This window comes from Fonsecaea multimorphosa (genome assembly GCF_000836435.1).
Source record: "Fonsecaea multimorphosa CBS 102226 unplaced genomic scaffold supercont1.6, whole genome shotgun sequence".
NCBI lineage: Eukaryota > Fungi > Ascomycota > Eurotiomycetes > Chaetothyriales > Herpotrichiellaceae > Fonsecaea > Fonsecaea multimorphosa.
This window is the reverse complement of record NW_015971640.1, coordinates 124,760-145,009: the sequence shown is the minus strand read 5'-3', so window position 1 is coordinate 145,009 and position 20,250 is coordinate 124,760. Positions and strand designations below refer to the sequence as shown.

At 50.5% G+C, this 20,250-nt stretch overlaps 8 protein-coding genes across 8 annotated transcripts; 3 read left to right on the top strand and 5 right to left on the bottom strand.

The window, feature by feature from the left end:
- Positions 1 to 323: 323 nt before the first annotated feature.
- Z520_03790 (uncharacterized protein) lies at positions 324 to 1,460 on the bottom strand (the record flags this gene model as incomplete). Its single annotated transcript, XM_016774300.1, has 2 exons — positions 324 to 1,309; positions 1,445 to 1,460. The coding sequence occupies 2 exons, from the start codon at positions 1,458 to 1,460 to the stop codon at positions 324 to 326; spliced, it is 1,002 nt and encodes a 333-aa protein (XP_016634227.1).
- A 2,505-nt stretch (positions 1,461 to 3,965) lies between these two features.
- Positions 3,966 to 6,434, top strand: Z520_03789 (uncharacterized protein; the record flags this gene model as incomplete). Its single annotated transcript, XM_016774299.1, has 1 exon — positions 3,966 to 6,434. The coding sequence occupies one exon, from the start codon at positions 3,966 to 3,968 to the stop codon at positions 6,432 to 6,434; it is 2,469 nt and encodes an 822-aa protein (XP_016634226.1).
- A 614-nt stretch (positions 6,435 to 7,048) lies between these two features.
- On the bottom strand, positions 7,049 to 8,014 carry Z520_03788 (uncharacterized protein; the record flags this gene model as incomplete). The annotated part of the gene is made up of 1 exon (XM_016774298.1): positions 7,049 to 8,014. One exon carries the CDS (start codon positions 8,012 to 8,014, stop codon positions 7,049 to 7,051), a length of 966 nt encoding a protein of 321 aa, XP_016634225.1.
- Positions 8,015 to 8,908: 894 nt separating this feature from the next.
- On the bottom strand, positions 8,909 to 10,045 carry Z520_03787 (uncharacterized protein; the record flags this gene model as incomplete). The annotated part of the gene is made up of 1 exon (XM_016774297.1): positions 8,909 to 10,045. One exon carries the CDS (start codon positions 10,043 to 10,045, stop codon positions 8,909 to 8,911), a length of 1,137 nt encoding a protein of 378 aa, XP_016634224.1.
- A 1,383-nt stretch (positions 10,046 to 11,428) lies between these two features.
- On the top strand, positions 11,429 to 12,049 carry Z520_03786 (uncharacterized protein; the record flags this gene model as incomplete). The annotated part of the gene is made up of 2 exons (XM_016774296.1): positions 11,429 to 11,635; positions 11,705 to 12,049. 2 exons carry the CDS (start codon positions 11,429 to 11,431, stop codon positions 12,047 to 12,049), a joined length of 552 nt encoding a protein of 183 aa, XP_016634223.1.
- A 1,335-nt stretch (positions 12,050 to 13,384) lies between these two features.
- Z520_03785 (uncharacterized protein) lies at positions 13,385 to 14,678 on the top strand (the record flags this gene model as incomplete). The annotated part of the gene is made up of 4 exons (XM_016774295.1): positions 13,385 to 13,466; positions 13,522 to 13,581; positions 13,643 to 13,768; positions 13,822 to 14,678. 4 exons carry the CDS (start codon positions 13,385 to 13,387, stop codon positions 14,676 to 14,678), a joined length of 1,125 nt encoding a protein of 374 aa, XP_016634222.1.
- A 1,647-nt stretch (positions 14,679 to 16,325) lies between these two features.
- On the bottom strand, positions 16,326 to 17,491 carry Z520_03784 (uncharacterized protein; the record flags this gene model as incomplete). Its single annotated transcript, XM_016774294.1, has 3 exons — positions 16,326 to 16,727; positions 16,794 to 17,318; positions 17,375 to 17,491. The coding sequence occupies 3 exons, from the start codon at positions 17,489 to 17,491 to the stop codon at positions 16,326 to 16,328; spliced, it is 1,044 nt and encodes a 347-aa protein (XP_016634221.1).
- Positions 17,492 to 18,573: 1,082 nt separating this feature from the next.
- Positions 18,574 to 19,511, bottom strand: Z520_03783 (uncharacterized protein; the record flags this gene model as incomplete). The annotated part of the gene is made up of 2 exons (XM_016774293.1): positions 18,574 to 19,099; positions 19,156 to 19,511. The coding sequence occupies 2 exons, from the start codon at positions 19,509 to 19,511 to the stop codon at positions 18,574 to 18,576; spliced, it is 882 nt and encodes a 293-aa protein (XP_016634220.1).
- Between the last annotated feature and the right edge of the window lie 739 nt (positions 19,512 to 20,250).

Genomic DNA, 20,250 nt, shown 5'->3' with positions numbered 1-20,250 from the left:
TTCCACTTTGGCTTTCGTTCGGCTCATGCTCATTCTCATTGTGTCTGATCCGATCCATTTGGGATTGCTTATTGACATCAGCTACTCCTTTCACACGTCTCTAGCAGTTGCACTCTTATCCAAGTGTGCGGCAATGTTCTGGCCCATCTCACTTGTTCATGGCTGATCGCATGCCGAATTCACACAAAAAGCCGTCATCATCGACCGGATACTCATAAGTCCTTACCACCTCAAATCCATGGAAGTCTCCGCTTCATGGTTGTACAATTTTCGATTCGTCGTTACTGCCCCAATTCCTTCATATGCCGACCACATAGACTCATTCAGGACGACGTCGTGCCCGGCGAGGGACTCCAAGCGCTTGGGTTGAATTCGACGTACGGTTGCGTGACACACCAACAAGTCAGTTGGAAAGGATGGAAAAGCGCCGGAGTTGCATCGCCTCCATCATTAAAACATGTCATGGCGGCACAAGCTTCCGCAGTCATCTTTGCATTGTACAAATTTGGTTCAACCAAGGCCCGGGCGTCAAGTGTTTTGCCAGCGTCTTTGAAGATGCAGCCACAATATCCATCGGTGCCCTTGATCATGTTCATGTGGTAGAAAGGGCAGGCCTGGTCACATTGGACACTCCAGATTTGTCGCCTTTGGGGTTGGACGTACACAATGTTGTCAAAGCTGCGTTTACCAGCTCCTTGAGATACGGCGGTCAGGGCCAAAGCGGTACTCTGGGTCGTATTCATTTGATCAATATCCGTAACCACGTTGTTTCCGAGGACTGAATAGACGCTGCCATCGCTGATTCTCTGGATCCAGTAAGTCACGATATGCGGATCGTACATGTTGATAGCAATGCATTGACAATCAGCAACCAGCGTCTGAGGCTGCCCTTGACCTTGGTTCACCACCAGTGGGACCAAGGCAAGATTGGGCTGAGGATTGATCAGTCCAATCGTACCACAGGGTAGAGAAGTGCTGCAGTTGACTACAAGGGTGGTTGCTACTGGACCATCTAATTGCAAGGAGATTTGAATGACTCCAGCTAGAAGGTTAGGGACCATAGATGTAACCATTGCCGTGTTTTGAGGCTGAATACTCAAGGATTCCTGAATCAACTCCGGCGTGATATCTTGATTAGGTGGAGGGATGAACGTAGGGACTGCGGTGTCGACAGTCGGTGCTGGGCTGGTCGGTGTCTGCCGTCGGCGCAGGTTGCTTATCGCGTGTTGATGGTATCTTTCTGGGGTTGAACTGTACGCTTCATTTTCCTTGTTGTACCAGTCTCTCATTGTGCCGCAGTAGCACGAATCTGTTATCACAGAGTAGAACGTTTCCTTTCCATCTTCACACTCCAAGGCACCGCATGGCTGAGGGAACTGGACACAGGTTGATTAGCGGTTGGCAGTGGGCACAGGGTTGCCGCATGTTTGGGATCTTAACTTACGGGAGTGCTTGGCCATTCTGGACACGAACAAGAGAATGATGACAAGTCGAACAGGGCTTTTCCAAAGAGACAACTCTTTGACGAGCATAGTAGGTCAAGAACAGCGAATGCCTGGCTTTGCACAATCCCGAGCGCGTTGCCCATCCTGGTTGGAGCCGCCGCTGAAAGCGCAGCAAGCCAGATTGTGGTGACAAGCGCTGTGGTAGTCATTTCGACGGCCAGATCCACAGGTTTGATCGCAGTCTTCGAGTAGGAGGAGTGGAATAATGATGCAGATAGAAGAGGCTCAGGTGAGTAACGGGGGATGGGTAGGGAAAGATAGGAAGACGTAGAGTGAACATGCACGACTATTCACTTGGAAGACAAGATGGAACTGGGACTGCCAGACCCCCTATATCGGCAAAGCTCATGCCGCACCTACCTAACCGCAAAATCTTCACTACAGAAGCAATCGGTTGCCTGGTGAGAACTGCACAAAGCAGGAGCACTGTTTACTCAGTGCGAGACAATGGCGCCTTCCAAACAATCCAGGAAAAGAGATGATTTCAAATCTAAGCACTGGCATTGCAGATTCCACTCACAGCCTTTTGCATTGGATATGATTTCGGGATTTTGAGCAGTGGTCTCAGGTTCTGTGGAGGATGTGGTGAGCTCAACAGTGGCGTCTCTCTCACAACGATCTCTGAATTGTAGAAGGGTGAGGCTGAGCTTAGCCCAAAACAGAGGCAAGGCTGCCACCAGGCACCGAAGCGCTCAAAATGTGGGTTTCCGCAGAGCGGATGTGCCTAGGCGTCTCCTCCATTTAATGATCACCTACCCAGGTACCTCTTCATCCTCTCCCTTCATAGTCTTCGCCCGCTCAAGTTCTAACTTGCGACCTAGGTGGCGTCTTAGCGCTACGGCTGGCTCCCCGGCGAAGAAAATGGGAAATGACAAAGGAGGACGGGACGGGATAGGTCGGGATGGGGGCCTGAGAAAAATGCCAGAATGCACCCGAAAGAGTCAAAAAGATTGAAACACTCACAGTCAAACTCTCTGGGGCGCATTTCGCAGTGGTCGCCCAGCAGGACCTTAGGCTTTCTTTGGGGGCCACGAACTCTTGGAAGATGGGCGAGTTCAGTTTCTGGAGCTGCGGCTGCAACCAGCGCCGTGCCTCTCCGCGCGTCTTCTACCACCGTGCGAGGGACGGGATGTCTCCGAGCAGCGTCTCGGTGGCCTCAACGTTGTACGGGATCCCTGGCAAGGGTTTTGGATACAACAACCACCTCGCCACAACTGCGATAAACAGGCCCAGGAGCAGACACGCCAGAGCAGCATGTTTCAAAACAGATTCATTTCTCCATCGATGATTGTCATGAAGTATATGGGTTGGAGGTCAGCAATACGCTCTGCGGATGGAGGGTTGAGCCGAAGGCATGTCCCAAAATGATGATAGTTGAAGCTGACGATTCCTCCCAGTATCGCCGACGGGAAAACAAGCCGAAGCTTCACACAATGCTAGTCGCCATGGTTCCAGACAAGGCACAAGGCGGTTTTAAGGCGTCTTCCTTCTGTGTGCTGCTACCTGAAATATCATACACTTACCTAACTACCTAGGTACCTTCGACCATCGCCAGTCGAGAATGATCCGGTGTCGAGACTCGGAGTCAGAATCTCACGTCTCACATGTCGCATGTTGCGTCTCCGACTGCCGATGAAAACTCTCTCTCGGCTGTCGTGGGACGAGAACTCAGCCAGTAGCATTGGAAGATTTACACTTAGCCAGCCCGCTGTGGGTGACTGACAGTACTGCATTGCAACGATGTGGTATAGCCGCTGTGCTAGTACCTAGGCAGGTAAGGAAGCTGGTTTGTGACTGTGATAGATATAGGTGCAGGCTCGGTGGGTCGTGACTGCCATGGCCCACAACGGGTGATGACTGGCTGCACTAGCCCCAGTCGGGCAAGGCCCCGCCGCCTTGAGATCAAGCTCTGCATCATCTTTTTTCCGGTCCGACGCCGATGTGGAGCACTGCAGTGACGTTTCTTGGCAAACGGCCTCAACGGCCAAAGGCCCGCCTCGCCGCATCTGTGTCAAAACACCACCATCCTCACTGCAGAGCTCCTCTCTTTACAAGTACAAGTCCTTGGGCAGCCATTGCAGCATTCGCTTCGTACGGCTGGTACCGTGTACAGTCTTTGCTGGCACCAAATGAAAACATGCCTTTGCCTACCTAGGTCATCCAGGTTTCGCTTGCGCTTTACGTGATGTGTTTTACTCTGGTTGCTCAATCCTGTTTTGGGAGGCTGGGAATCTCGAGCGGTTGCTGCCCGTTCACCACTTCACACCAACCACCTCAACATCGTCCACGAGCACAACCAGTTTAATCCCAGCCTCACTTTCAAGGCTTTCTTCTTAATTCTCCGATCAGCTCATTAACTTTGCTCCCCTGCTTTCCTTTCCCGTCATCAACGTGCGTCTGTTAATCTCCGCTCTGTTTTGGCTTTGCGCATCTTTTGCCCACAGTCGTTTCCCCAAAGTGATGAACTTGGTCACTGATCCCGACGCTCACATCCAGACAGTCAAGCGAACCACTCCTCAATATATCAAATCCGACTCTCTCAAGTCCTCTTCGGCCACGAACGAATACTTTTCTGACTATGCCTCCGAAGTCGCCAGTCAAAAGTCGGACGATTCCAAAGCAAGCTATGAGACGCCTCCCTCACGCATCTCTACTCCTTTACCAGTACAGCACAACCCTATCGATTCCGAGATGACACTTCCTTCGAGGCCCGGCGCAATCCAGCCGGCTCCTTTGAATATTCGACACAACCAACCCACAGGTGCACAGACGACCGTGCGATTATTGTCTAGTTTCGACGACATGAGCCCTCCGACTCCCGGGGTTGATGATACACCGTATATCAGATTTGCCATCGAGCAATTAACAAGAGATGAGGATGTCATTGGCCGAGGCAGGGATAGTACGTTTCCTGGTCCGAATGCGCCTCTTCCAGCGCCTCTGCCTCCTATCGAGCCTGGTTTCGACGAAAGCCCGCGTGCTGCAACACCCTCTCCTCCTCCACCGACTCCACCACCACAGCCTACCTCGCCCCGTCCGTCCTCTCGGCCCCCCTCACAGGCGGGTCACCGAGAGGTTCTGATTCCAGTCGATCTTTCGAAAGACCTTCGTCTGCGACTAGGCTTTGTACCACTACCCTTAAGAATTCCGATTCTTGGTCTATTCTTCCTCTTATGCCTTTTAATGATCGCCGCCCTGATATTTAGCCTGGTTTTTGCAGGCACGAATCACGCACTCTTCAACTATGATGGAAACGCGACGCCCCGCTATTTTGTCTTCCAGTACCTGCCACAACTGGTTGGCATTCTCTTGATCCTGTGGCTTTTTGTGATTGAAGCCGCAGTGTACAGATCCCTCCCTTACTACTGCATGGGCCCTGGTCGTCGCAATCACTGGGTTTTGCAGAATATGCGGATTCTACCAGCAAACTATCTTCTGCCGGACCTCACCTTTTTCCGAAACGGCGAGCCCTTGCTGGGGGTGACATTCTTGTTCTTCTGGATGACGAGTTTCACTGTCCCGCTTCTCGCATGCGTCTTCCAGACACAGTGGATCGCAGATGACGGGCCGGCACGTTTCAGATGGACGACAGTTAGAGGCGTCGGCTGGACTCTAGTGGCGTTATATGCCCTTCTTTGCCTTGGACTCTTGTATTGCGCCTTTCGCTTTCGACGACGGAATTCCAACTTGCTCTGGGACCCCTCCTCTCTTGCGGATCTGATCTGTTTGTTCCGGAGGTCCAATGTGGGTTCCGACTTCGAGCAAACCGAGATATCACCACAGCCAGACGTGCAGATCCCGCCGAGGAATCTGCGCCTAGGTTTCTTCACCACGTCTGAACGACCAGAAGTATTTCATGGCGTGGGCGAGGAGTACGCACCTGTCAAGAGACTATCATTCCCGCCGGAGAAGCCGAAAGCTGCCCCTGGCTTAGGCGAGCGGGGTGATCTTGAAGCTCAGCGGCATTCTTATGGCTCTGCGTTTGCTCGCAACATCCATTCGCCTTTTGTCCGATACCGGTGGACTCCTTGGTTTCTCCGTGACTCGTTCGTCTTGGCATGGATTGTGGCTGCAGTTCTGCTGGACCTCGCCTTTTTGGTCGTCAGCTTTGTCAACAAAGCGGTTCAAGATGGCTTCCGTCCCCTCCTCCCATCTCTGACGGATTCAAGTGGCTTCTCACCTGCCAACTTTCTCTACAGCTTCATCCCAGCATTCCTTGGCATGGTGCTGTTCCTCGCTTGGCAGCCCATTGACATGTATTACAGAGCTGTTCAGCCGTTCCGCAATCTCTCCCAACCTACTGGTTCCACGGCAAGAAACTCGCTTCTGCTCTCATACCCTTCCTATGGACATGTACGAGTCATTATCCGGGCCCTGATCAATCGCGATTACAAGGTCGGGTATGTTACTTTCATCTCGCTCCTCTCGCTCTCTATTCCGGTGCTGGCCGGTGGAGTGTTCACAGCGGTGTTCTTCTCCTCAGACAATCAAGTCAGGATCGTCGCGAGTATGCCTGGGTACATTGCGTTATGCGTGCTGGTCACCATCTATGCTCTCTCGTACTTGGTTATCTGGCCGACCAGGAAGCGATATCTGCCGCACGGTATCAACACCACAGCGGCCCTTCTGAGTTGGCTATATGCTAGTCCATTGCTCGGTGATGTCGCCCTCCAGAACATTGGAACGAAATCTGAGTTGGCCGAGAGATTAACAGGACCGACTACCACTCCAGCGCCACTGACTGGTGATGCCGAAATGGACGAGAAAGGTCGCCGTTCACGGCGCGCTGTCCGGCGTTTGGCACAGGGCGCTGGGATGCGATATGCCTTCGGCATCTTCGTTGGTCGGGACGGTAAAGAGCATCTTGGCATCGACCGCCTACAGAGGCCTGGGAGTCGAGAAATGCTGGTGGTTCCGACTTCGCGTTAGCTCTGAGGGAGCTTCAGCACCAACGAGTTGGACGCGATGATATGATTTAACGGCGAATGTACAGTATGATGGATATGCAGATTCCGATTCCGATAATGATTTTCACACTACGACATTTAATGCTTGAACATGATAAGGTCCGACGCATTTGCGGACAAGGTACACAAAAGCAAGTGCCTTTTGCGATATATTCGAGATGGCTCCCGCTCTTCAGGGATAGGACGTGGAATCTTGGAAGGGAGCTTAGATGGGACAAACAAAGACATGCCGGTTCACACCATAAATCTCTTGTACAGATACAAATGATATACCCACCCCTGGTGCTTCAGGGTCATTCCTCAGGGTCGAATGTTCTCCTACTCTGTGCGATTTCTTTTCTGTTAGTGATTCATGGAAGTCGAGACCTCGGATTCGCTTGCTGCCCAATCCAACGGGTATACTCGCGTGCGCAAATATGTCGTGGGTGGGAGTACGAAGTACGCAGGGCTGATCCATCAAACGATCTGTCATGCTAACGGAGCAAGACCAGACTCTTCATGCACATTATCAGGCTATATATCCCGAGACTATTCTACCTACTCTGGAGAAGCTGTAGCTGAGAGAACAGCACCTTATCAACGCTTGGAAGCGGCTGATATAATGAACTCGACCACCTGCCGACCCCAGGCTTCTTCGTGGGAGATTCCCGTCCCCAAGCCCAAGACAGGGCTGATGTGATTGTGGCCTTCCATCTTGAGGACCGTCAACTCGTTAGCTACAGCGTCGGTCTCAATCCACTCTTTGACGAAATCATTCTTCGGCGTCAGTATCTCGTTTTCCGGATCAAGTCCGCCATAAAGCACCATAACCGGAACTCCTTTCAGTTCATTGATGGATCCATCTTCCTTGGACGCTCTCAGCAGCCCTAGAGGGGAGTGATTCCGGACGTGGTTGCCGAAATATGCTTGGAGAGTTTGTGCTCTTTCTGCCACTGCCCCGTCGAAGTGGAAGGGGGCTGAAAGGAATATGACACCCTTAAGCTTCAAATAAGAAGTATCTCCTGTGAGGGACTTTTGGCGAAGTGCGCGAAATTCGGGAGCAAGGAGATAAGTTGCCAAGTGAACGCCTCCAGCCGAGTTGCCCATGATGTATACGTTTGTTGGGCTCGATATATTGACGCGCATCTGCTCCTCGACCCATTTAATAACCAGTTCCAAGTCCTGGCCGCCAGAAGGGAACACCGCATCATGAGAGGTGAGTCGGTAATCCGGGATGATGACTCGGACTCCCAGGCTTTCCGCAAAGAAATGGCCCACATTGGCATACACCAGACCCTCAGGGAAATTCGGGTTGATTTTATCGCCTCGGACGAATCCTCCACCATACAAGAATATCAGGACAGAATTGCCGATCTTGGAATCGGTCGTCAACGTGGGAGTGTAGAGATCCAACTGCTGCCGTGGATGCTTGCCATAACTGAACGTCTGACGTGATGTCGATTTGATCTTTTCGGCTTGCTTGAGCAGCAATGGCGTGTATACCTGGTACGTAGGCAACAAGACTTGAGCAATGGCTTTTCCGAATGCTGGCAGGTCCTCCATCGTGATCTCGAATGATTGCTGGGTCAATGCCGGGGAACCACGATCTGTTCGATGTTTCTGTTTGCCTTTTGGTCATCGGTCTTCGTCAGACATGCGAGGGGATCATCGGTAGTTCAAGAATCTCAACTACCGATCGCGCGACCCACTCCATGTTCCCCTCGCATCGTGTATCATTGGCCGTGTTTTGTCCGCAAGGCGCTTCTCGAGCCTTGGGAAAAGAGCGTCTTACTCCCACCTTGAATATTGCAACTGTGGGAGTCGGATTAACAGATCTGCCTGTAGCCATCTACTGTCATCTGGCAGAACATACAGTCCCAGTTTTCGAGGCCGCCAAATGACTGGCCGAGATCAGTGTTGGACGTTAAATCACCCTTCTTCAGCAATGGGAACTAAACGCTGGAATTAAAGCGTTTGTAGCAGTACCGACAGTTCTAGCTGTGCATGGATACACGGCAAGAAGCTGGGTGGGGAGGGGATTTTTGACGGTAATCTTCACTGCCGATTGTTTTCCAGGGGATATTGCATAAGCGCAGAACCAAGGGAAGATTCCCGCAAAAAGTAGATGTATTAATCCCACGGCCGCCCTATGAACAGATACCCCTGCCATTCTTCGCGCCATTATAGAAGATGCAAACCCGAGCTCCTAAACTCAGACACACAGAAAACATTCGGCAAAGCCTTCAGATTGAGAAGGCAGAACACCCCGTCCTATCCCTCTCCGTGTCCCTTCAATCCCTGCACTGGAGGCATGGCTGCGTCACTTGAACACCCTCACAGGCGACATATGCCCCGTAACAAAAACTTGACTGTTCTATTCCATCGGTGTCGGTCTTCCCACCCTAGTCTCCTGAGCTTCTCTGATGACTGGGAGCCAGAGAGTCAGAATCGGTGCTATCATTGGGTGTAGCCTTGGTCCTGCTCGGGATCTTCCTCCTCGGGGTCGTTGTAGTTAGCATTGGGATCGTTGTAATTAGCATCGTCGTCGTCGTAATAGCCATCATCCTCACCATCAGCATCGGGGCCCCCATTGCTACCGAGATTCGTACTTGGTTGGCCACCATTTTGCATTTGTGAGTAGGGATCATTGCCTGTATTACCGGCTGGTGGGTACTCGCTCCCATAGGGGTCCTCCTGACCGTATGGATCCTCCTGACTGTATGGATCCTGCTGGCCATATGGATCCTGTTGACTATATGGATCCTCCTGACCATCTGGATTCTCCTGACCATCTGGATTCTGCTGGCTGTCTGGATCCTGCGGATTGTCTGGATTACCCTGACCGTATGGATTCTGTTGACCGTCTGGGTCCTCCGGATCGTCTGGATTTCCCTGACCGTATGGATTCTGCTGGCTGTTTGGGTCCTCAGGATCATCCGGATTTCCTTGACCGTATGGATCCTCCTGACTGTATGGTTCCCCTTCACCGTAGGGATCCTGAGATTGCCCCGAGGGAGGGAAGAGGGATTGTGGGAGACCAGACTGAGTGATTTGATTAAAACCATCAATCCAAGGCTCTAGACCGCTGTGTTGCTGTGGGTATGATGGCTGCGGCTGATATATAGTTGGCGGCTCCTCTGAACCCGGGCCAGGAGGAGCTGGCTCGTAAGGGGTAGGTTCAGGCTCTCTTGGGGGTTCAGGAGCATGTGGCGGTTGAACACCACTCGTGCCGGGAGGGTTCGTCTTGGGAGGCTCTAGTATGCCTATGGGTAATGCGGGCGGAACAATTGCCTCGCCCCCCGATCCTGGCGTTGCCGGCTTGGGAGGAGGGGTCGCTGCTTTGGGAGGTGTTGATGATTGAGGAGGAGGTGACGCTGGCTGAGGAGGGGGCGAAGCCGGTGGAGGAGGAGGCGATGGTGGTTTAGGTGATGTTGCTGGTTTGGGAGGAGGCGAGGCTGGTTTGGGAGGAGGTGAGGCTGGCTTGGGAGGAGGCGAGGCTGGTTTAGGTGGTGACGGTGGTTTGGCTGGTGTTGAGGGTTTCGGATCGGGAGCAGGCTTAGGCTTGCTAAGCTTGGGAAGGCTTAACTTGACCATTGTTGAGGTTGTATGATGGTTTTGGTGATCAGGGAAGAGCGCAAGATGTTATCTAGCCTGCCTTCGTGGAGGAATTAGTGTTTACTTTTTCTCCCCCAGGAACTCTATGTGCGTATACAGCTCATCCTATATATCCTCAGGGACTATCGACCCCATAGCTCTGAGCGATACGAGCGCATGAGTCGGCCGCTCGTATAGTCGTATTAGGCTGGAGTTTGGAGGGTTGCCAGAGGCGCAGTCTCGTAGCTCGTCGCGCCCGTACAGGGATCGATTCTATTTAGGTCAACCGAGCAATGTGCTCTGGAAGAATTTGCAGCGGTGTACCTCATACGGACTGACATCTCCAGACAGTCAGCTCAGGCAGGACTCTGTCTTCCCGCCGAGAACAGGCGCAAAAATCTTCCCGCCTCCATCTTTAGTGATGGACTGTCGGAGAACGGCCATGAGTGCTGGAGATGAGTCTTTAAGGGGCAGCAACAAGCGGGCTTATATGACGTGCGAGTAAGCATACCCCCGGGGTACTACTAGTGTTCCAAAATTCCATGTAAATTACAGGTTATTTTCATGGCTATCTTACGAGCGGCGAGCAATCATTGGTGGGGATGGGTGGATACCACTGTTTCGGCCCTATCCATTACGGCGAATATCCACTTGTCCGAGCTAGCCCCCTTATCCACTCCTCCCACTCAGCGGTCAGTGCAACACCTGGAGGACTGCTACTATTTCTTCTTTCCGGTATGGATGGTGATTATACCGCCACTACGAGTATGTACACACCACCGCGTATGGGATAAGAAGGGGCGGTTTTGGTTCGGCTTCTTGTGCCGGGCGCCACCTGTAATCAGTGGATTAACTCCCTTCTTTCCATGAACAATGTACTTGAGTTTAGTGGAGACGGAAAAAGATTTTCGGCTCCAGTTCTGCCCCTCGTGGCTTTGCCTTTGGTCAACAGTACGCCTTGAAAAGAGGTTCTCTCGACGGAACAGCCCCAATCCTACTATATGATTACCATATGTTTTCCCCTAGGAGATCGAAGCTTTGACTCAGCTGCAGTTTCTTTGGTAAATCTGGCAGGTAAGTTGCTATTTTTGCTTATGGTTGTCAATTGTAAAATCGACGATAAAAAGCAATCAACTTCGCCTTGGCAGTTCGACCAACGCAGAGCACACAGACCCAGTCATCATTAAAAGCAACAACTTCCAAGTCTCAACTTCGCCAATTCCGCTCATCCGCTTACACTTGTTTCAATCACATCTTGGCATTATCTCACACTCCACATAATGGGTATCTCAAGTCTCGTTCAGCACGGGTTCGATGATGTCGTTCATGGTGTCCATGATATAGCTGATGCGGTTGGGGATACTTTTCAACAAGACGGCCACGATGGTGATTATGATGACGGATGCAATTACGACGAGCATAATCAATACGATGACCAGGATGGAGATGACGGACAAGGAGGATACGGCGACGATTCATGGAAACATGGACATGATGGTCAGCATCATGATCACAACCAACACGGTAGCTGGGACCCGTTGCACGACGGTCACCATCACCACCAACACGATGGATCAGATGGAAACGACTGTGAGTTACCCAAACAAAAAATACATCCAAGTCAAAGGCAGTACATTCTAACCATTTGCGCTGCCATAGACCAAGATGATGGACAGGATGATGGACATCAAGAAGGACAGCATGGCTGGGATCACAGCGGCCACATGGGATACGGTCACGACGATGGCAGTGGTCACCAAAAGCACCATGACGAGGACTGCCATGACCCGAGCCATGAAGGTGACTCCCATCAGCAGAAGCACGACGGGAGCGAGGACTGTCACCAACAACAGCAGCACGATGGGAGCGACGACTGCCACGAGCAGCAGCACCACCAAGATAGCTCATGCCAAGATATGTAACGGTCTCGTACCCAGGAGTGAAGGCCTGCGAGAACGGTGGATGTTTAAGATGGCGGCGGGAAAGAGTCGTCGATGGTGCTGAGGATGGGGTTACCTTGGTTCAGTTTACGCGAGCGACATGTTAGTGGTTTTTGAATATTGCTCATCTTTTTGCAAAATGGACAGTGCTACATTCATTCTGGTTGACTCCCTCAAATCTCAAAATTTCTAAATTGTCTTTGTCTTTGTCTGGTCTGGGCCAAGCTTAAGGACCGCCTTCAATTGGTAGTTAGACTGTAGTGGACAAAACCGATCATAAGGATCCTCAGACGGGCTTTTCAGATCGAAGATCTTTGGACTTCGAAACTTGCATCGTCTCAAAAGGAAACCTTGCGATCTGTTACGAAACACGCGAAACATGAGTGGATACGCACAGAGTCAGCGACGAAGTGTCATTATCTCCTGTTACAACTACCAGATGGACGGATGTATCTATACAAGTTTCAGATCATGCAAATGGCCGGAAAGTCTGACATATAAGCTCAACCTGACTACGTCGTTGCTCTAAATTGGATCTCCAGCCCTCAGACAAGGAGATGGCTTTCAACATCCAGAAAAAGGGGAGGACCTTAACCCTAAGATTCACAAGAGCACCGGCCCGATGCGGTTGGCTTTCCCCATGAGTTCACGGCCAATAGCATACTACTTGAGACTCTCTCGGAGGTATTGGTGGTGTAAATCGGCATTATATCGGCGGATGGCGGGAATCAGATAGTACGGAAGATTTAACATAATGTGAAGCGGAAATACACTGTAGGGACCCATCGCTTCAACCGTTCCGCCGGCTTGTAATGTAAAATGCACGTAGCAAGCTAGAGCTCGGCAGTGCATCTGACCGCTACTCCGCTTTGAACGTAAGAAATGGCCATGATATAAGCAAACCTCCCGATATAGATGAGGGAGGTGCTATCCGCTTGTGGGGATAGGGGTAGCTAATAGACAGCCAGCCCGGTGGGTCCAGAGCCATGCGCAGCCTCGACCCCAGGAGCCTTGGCAAAGGAAAGACACAAAGTCTTAAGTTAGTAGGTGGAGAGCATCACGTGCCGGTGTCTTTGGGGTTTGCGATTTCAATCTGAGAAGATGGTCCCTTCCAGCAGAGGGGCAAACACTATTCAAAGATCTAGGGCCACCGTCGTACTAAAATTGGTGGGACTCAGCCTCTTCCCCCCGTACAAGAAGGATGTATACAGCTTGAGTATCCAGGAATAAGAATAAAATTCACCCATCGACCGACTGTCCTTACTGCAATCTCGCTGCTATCAAGTTCACTCTCGTTAACATTGCAATTCTCGGTTTTGTTGTCAATCCTTCCATCATTTCCTAGCTCTATTCTGGCGACCCCTCCTTTCACTTTTCCTAGTCTACACATTCCCTCAAAATGAATTCAGTATCAAGTATGGGAGCGGGCATGAGCTCCATGGGCTCCGGAATGTCGCAGTATTGGAAAAAGAACATAGCGGGTACGTTACAACACTTCGTTCCGTTGAACTTGAAGACTTATTAATGGTTGAATAGACAGTGTCTGGCTCCGGCTTTTCGTATATTTGTTGGCCGCGCTTGCTATTTTGTTTCAAGGTCAGTATACCTTCGACCGTTCATTCAATGAAATGAGACCTTACTGATGTACTGTGTAAAGCTCTTGTTATTCTGGGCGATGTTCCCGGTGCCCAAGGGGCAGGCAGTGGTACATCGGATTACTTTCTTTTACAATTCAACTCTGTCGATGGAGAGGCAACGACCCGGCTCCGCGTCGGGTATACAGGTTTGTGATTCTTCAATTCAAAATCAAGAACATGGCGGCTTATCATGGTCTAGCAATGTGCTGTTCGCTTTCAAGCGGACCTGAACACTGCGCCATCACCGTCGGCAAAGACCAGGCATCAAGCCTTCGGTTCCTATCCATTGGATCAAATAACATATACGACTTTGAGGCATTACCTGCCAATCAAACGCTTAACCCCATCCTGTTTGACGTGGCGGCATCCCTGCAAAATGATGTCTTCATCGTTTTCCCCGCAATCCCTGGCATGCTTTTGGCCCTGGGAGTTATCATGTTCGCCCTCTATGGAGCATTGAACAAGCCATGGGTTGGCCCAGCATCTTCATGGAGGCAGTCACAAAGGAATCGAAGACTCGACATCTTACGGATCGTTATTATCGTGCTCATTGGACTTTCGGTTATCTTCGCTTTCGCTGCGGCCGTATCGAATTCGCAAATGTTCGCTGCTGTTCAGCTCGCCACGAGCCACAACGCCGAAGCGCCAGGGATCTTCCAGGTTACAAAGGGCAGTGCCGCGCTCGCGCTGCATTGGCTAGCAGTTATTTGGACCCTTGGTTTCCTTATCGGTATTATGCAGACACACGTCGAAATCAGCGCCGTCAAGATCAAGGTCAACCCGAGCGACACGGCCGGCACAACCGGTGGCAGCCAATTCCAGGCCAACGGCAACACGATCGAGAGAGCCTCGCTCCTGAACGACGCAGAGCCTATGGCGATGAACCCAGCGGGTCTGGCTCCCAATCTCCCCAATCCAAATACCAGCTCCGCATCTGGTGGACCGTCTGGTGGGATGGGTGCACGTGGAGGGATGAGAGGCGGCGCAATGGGCGCCCGTGGAGGGATGGCAATGCGGGGCAGAGGCGGTGCTATGCCCCGAGGACGAGGGATGTGAGAAGGCGAATAGCAACCGGCATTCTTATCGTAATTTCTCCGCGGGTAAATTTCAGGTCAGTGACTCTAATGGTGGGAAAAGCGCTAGTATTTTAGATCAGCTTCAAACAATGACCCGAAGCTTGTACGGGCTCCGCAACAGACGGTATTATTTGAGCCTCCTTTCTTTATGGTATTTGTTCGCTCCTGTTGATTTAGCATCGAAGAGGAGATATAGAGTTTGCTGAAATTAACAGGCATCTGGCATCTGCCTTGCAGGAATACACACCTACTTGCCGCCTTCGGCCGACTGTTCTACAAGTCATTCCAGAGATGTATTGATATCTGCAGGTCAGACATTGAATCAGGCGCCATACTCGTAGCACGACTACTCGCTGCTGAGAAAGAAGGCTGTTGGCCGCATCCTCTGCCAAAAGATACTAGGAGACCAAGGAGAATTACTTCCAATGGCGTGGTGGTCAGATCCCGACAAAGACTAATACCGACCAGAGCAAGTCAGGGATATTGCTGTGTGGGGACCATCTTGTTCGACTGATCTATCCATTGAGTCAGCAGGTGGGAATCTATGTTCACAAACTACTTAGCGTTTCCCGATGGGTTAGAGCAATATATTGGAGCACGTCAGATGTGGCTTGGTGGATACTGGGCTAGTTCGCCGACAGAACGAATACCCGCGGATAGCACCTTGTCGCATCTCCAACTGGGTCGGTTATTTCAGTGTATTCTGGGGCAAGAGCTATTTCATAATGTGGTTGGGCGAAGTCTGTGGGTGTCTGGGGTCTGGATCCTGGCACCTTGGCCGCCCAGGACCTCCTGTAATCTGGGCGGGGCGCTAGACTAATGCAGTAATCAAAAAGCCCAAAAAGGGTTGTCATCATAACGACTAGTCGCATCGGGCAAAGTCGCTGACCAGTCGATTGGGATCATGGGGCGTGGATACGGGCCAATGGATCAACCAGGCCTGCGATGCTTGAGTGAGCTTCGCCCTCTGCTAACTGATGCTGGGGTGAGCTTAGCTTTCCATTATCCAATGATTAGATACCAGACAAGGCCGCCACAGAATCCTTTCCATATCACATGGATTTACTGATTACACTATCCGCAGAGTAGTGAGTGTCTACAATGTATAAGTAGTTCATCTCACTCACCATATCACCACCGACCCACCACGGCTCACAATGATAGGGGTCCCTTAGTCAGCTGGCCAGCCGCTGCCCGGAGGGCGTCCGACGCTTTGACCGTGCACACCTGCGGATTCTCGTTGTTTCTGTTGCGTATGTTTCTTGCCGCTGATATTTTGGACTTGGAACTCTGATGCGGAGTGCATGCTCCTCACAGATCACCCTCGCTCCGCCTTGTTAAGATCCTAGATTTCACTAATTCTCTAGGGAAAAGTGGGGGAAATTCCCGAAGTTGAAGGTCTCATTTATGTCCTCTTTTCTAGATTCCAAGAGCCTCGGCTCGGCTCATCTCTGGGGTTCCCGGGCCACTTTTGGTGGTACGAAATATTACCTCCAAGAGCGTACAGATATGAGATACCTAGGTATTAATGATAAAATTCTCATTTAGCAATAAGCCCTAATAGTAGAATAGCTTGTTTTGGCTAGTCGACTAACAAATTTAAACCCAAAATGCTGACGACAGGATCTTATCTAAATTCCTCGCCGTAAGGGTAATATTCTTCCTCCCGGTCCCGCGGATCCACCAGCATTCTTCTGGAAGAGAATGCGTCCCAATAGCTCGAATCCGGAGGATGCATGTAGTACGGTGCTGGCCTCCGTTTGAGTGCCACAGGAGGCATGTCATACCCATCCTGTTCTCTCAACCTAGTATGCGTCTTGCGCCGGCTGGGTCCGACACAAAGGGTGATACTGGTCGTCAGAGTCGAGACGAAGAGAAGGGCGACAGCAATCCAGATCAGGGCTAGAAAAACGTTCCCTTGGTTTGCAGACACGCCAATCTGCTCACCATTGGCATTGACACCATTGACAACGATTGTAATGATAGCTGTTGCAATGCCCGCACAAATTGTAAGACTCAGTAAAGCAAGCTGGAATGATGATCAGCATTCTGTTTGGTAGAAGCCAGGAATCTTAATAGAGCCTGTGACACTTACAACTGAGGTGATGAGGATGAATTTTACAGCAGTTCTGCTGGTTGTAAACAAAACCCAAACTGCCGCGAACGATTCCAATAGCAGACAGGAGAGTCCAATGAGAAAGAAAACAATCATGGCCGGAACTGCCGACTGTACGTAGACGAAGGCGCTGGTTATCCCATTGGGCCAGTCCAGGTCGTCAAAAGAAATGTCCTCCCCAAGGGCGTTACCAAGGCGCGTCATGGCCGTTTCCATAATGGTAACAAGATCGAATCGCCGCGAGAGTGACGGAGTTTCGCAATGAGTTATGACGGCACTTGCATGGGGGTCTTGAAAGGACGGGAGGAAGTCGCCCTCGCAATAATTGATGGCATAAACCGAGTAGAACTCGAAGATATCAAGCTGAGCATACTGCACTGTGAGAGTACCGTTAATAACGGCGGTCCCATTTATCGTCAGTGTGCCATTTGTGAATTCAACACAATTGCACCCGTTGCCGGTGCCGTTATTGAATTTTGTATTTGCTATTTGTGATACATTGAGCTGATTCAGGTTAGCCAGCTTCATGGAAGAAAGCAGAGGGCAACTGTTTGACTTACATTGAATAGGTCGAGATTCGTGAGGGTTGTTGTCGAGTAGCCTCCAAGCAGACATATAAACGTCAAGGCTGTGGCAGCAAGTGCCGAAAGCAGCGTCAACAAAGGGGAAACTCTCATGGTAAGCCTGGAAGAGGTGTAGACAACTTGTAAATAGACAGTAAGAAGATAGCGAATGCGTTCAGGTCTGTAAAGAGTGACTGAGGTGCAAGGAAATGGTGCTATTCGTAAAGAGTGACTGGTCTGCAAAGGGAGCGTGAGAAATGCAAGAAACTAGACAAGAGTGCACCGAGCCAGATTGAACTTAAGAAAAGTAGGATGCAATATGCCCTGGAAGGTAGATTATGAGCTATGTAACGAAGAAGAAGAGTATGACAGGTGTACAGCCTGCATGGCTCCCGGGCTCAGCAGGCGCCTAGTATAGCCATGTCCCACTCGATCATTCGAGTTGCCGCAGAGGGGCCAGAGACCTTTGCCACCTGAATCTTCGATCCCCCGCTTCTCCCAAAAATACACCTTCCTTCAGTAATCGGTATGGTGGAACTCTTGATTTAAGCTTACCCTCTTTATCCAGTCAGATCGCATTTGCAATAGAAGCTGTTTCTAAATGAGTTGCAACACTATGCCGGGTTCAGGATATGACTGAACCCCCAATAGCTTGCGCCACATATATCCCTCTACGACCTCTTAAGGTATCGGAGCACTGCAGACACAAATCAATGGCAATTCGGCTCGAGGACGAGTATTTCTTGTGGAATGAAGTTGCACTTAGGGTCTTCAGTCTTGACATGACTTCCGGCTTGACATGGTTTCGGAGATCGACGCCCGATCAGGAAATTATATTGATCTTATTGAACAGCCCAGAGATAGGGCGATTAACTTTCAAAGTACTATTTTGAATACACCCTCTTGTGCGGACTGCGTCATCTGTTTGAATATTTCTTTCGTATACACTTATTACCCTCTGCCAAACAGCATTATTCAATCATGAAATACCTCTGTGCATTATTCCAATATAATATCTTTGATTCCAGAGTTTGTAAACGAGAGTCTTCCCTTCTGGGATATGTTTTAAAGCCGGTACAGCACTTGCTTTGACATGACAACATGTAAGTAATATCCGTGAATTTCTATTTTTCCCGTGGGCATAGAACACCAGTGACACAAAATATACCCCTAATATTCCCCCTTTGCCGAAGAACTTAGGTCTGCTCAGGAGACGGAGCTAGAAAACCTATATCCCTTCCTCTCGTGGCATCATATCCAGCTATGGGTAAGGTACCGGCAGCTGATGAGGGCCTGTCCATGTTGGTGGCGGTCAAATTGGGACTTTGCGGAATATGTCTGGAGCTTGGTGGGACAACTGGCGTGGTCGGCCGCGTGCGTGCTCTAGGCCTGACCGGGCTTTTCCAGAAAAGATTGTGAAAGAAGGACTCTGTGGGAGTCGGAGTGCGAGCAGATTTTGTGGACTGTGAATCGATTGGCTTCACGCTCAGGCTCTTGTTGCGGTTGATGTCAAGCGCCCGAGACGCGGACGTGAAGCCGGAGGAGTGTACAGGAGTGCCTGTGCGGAGAACCGAAACAACTGAAATGTCTCGTCGGCTTGGAGATTCAGGACGTATTGAGAGTAGAGGAGGTGTTGGCGAGGTTGGTAGTGCGAGAGTCATATGTCTTGAGGTGTGATGGTCGGCGGTATGACTGTGGGAATGATGTTCTGTAGAGACACTCCTATCACCGTCATTAGGCTACAATCGATCACAAATGGCCGCAATTCCCCACCTTACCAGGAGTTGCTCCCGTAGTAGTGTTGTAGTTGACCGGACTGAGTGTGCATTGCTCCCTCTGTGTATTGATAGTTCCCGCCTCGAGAGTATCCTTGGTTGTAGCCATCATGATATCCACCAAATTGGCTCCCGTAGTATTCTTCAGAAGTATCATAACTGCGATCGTCACCAGCGTACCGCTGACTGTCATAATATTGCTGGTGGTAGTATTCTGGTGACTCTTCGTGATCCCAGTAATCGTCTCCCCAGTAGGATTCGTCGTAGTCATAATCGTCTCCTCCATATTCCCCGTCCCATTCATCATAGTCATTGTAATCATCGTAGTAGTAGTCGTCGTTGTAATAGTGGTAGTCCATGGCGATGGGGAACAAAAAGCCCTGTTGAGCAATCTAGATTGGTCTTGGAGAATAGAAATAACTCCCAGGGTGCAGGAAGAATTATGCCTCTTCGATGACGTATCAGGGACAGTTGATTTCCATCAGAATTCTATTCGACAAAGAAAATGGCGATTATTATGCAAAGCTGAAGGCTCGACATAGGGCTATTCAGTCTTTAATTGGATGTGATCTATTTTCTGTTGGCAAGCACGGTGGCTGTTGGACCGTCAGGATCGAGATATCTAAGCCCGTTGAGGCAATGGCTGTACCAACATCTCAGGATTCATAATGAATGCCAAAAGCGAGCGTATCTCGGTTGTCATGTCGTCTGCTCAGCCCAGGCACTTGGAATATCTCCAATATTAGTGCTCGTGGGCGGGAAAGGCCGCCATAAATAAATGGGGCTACAACAGGGGTCGTTTTAAGATGACTGATAAGCTTTACCCCAGCAGCGGGGAAATCTACGCTATTTAGGGCAGGGTGTATTATCTTATCGCGTAAAAGCCGGTGCTGATACTTACACGGATCAAAGTAGGACTAGTGAGCATGACAAGCGAGGCCAGGGGTTTTGGAAGGGCGAGCTAATATGCCTAGTAACAGCTTGGAGCCAATTTGTCATTACATCTGGTTTCAAAGGTCCACTCTCAGGTATGGAAGGAGTACCAAACACTTGCTTACCTGCCAGTATACACCAGATCCTATGACACCGCCCGCCTAG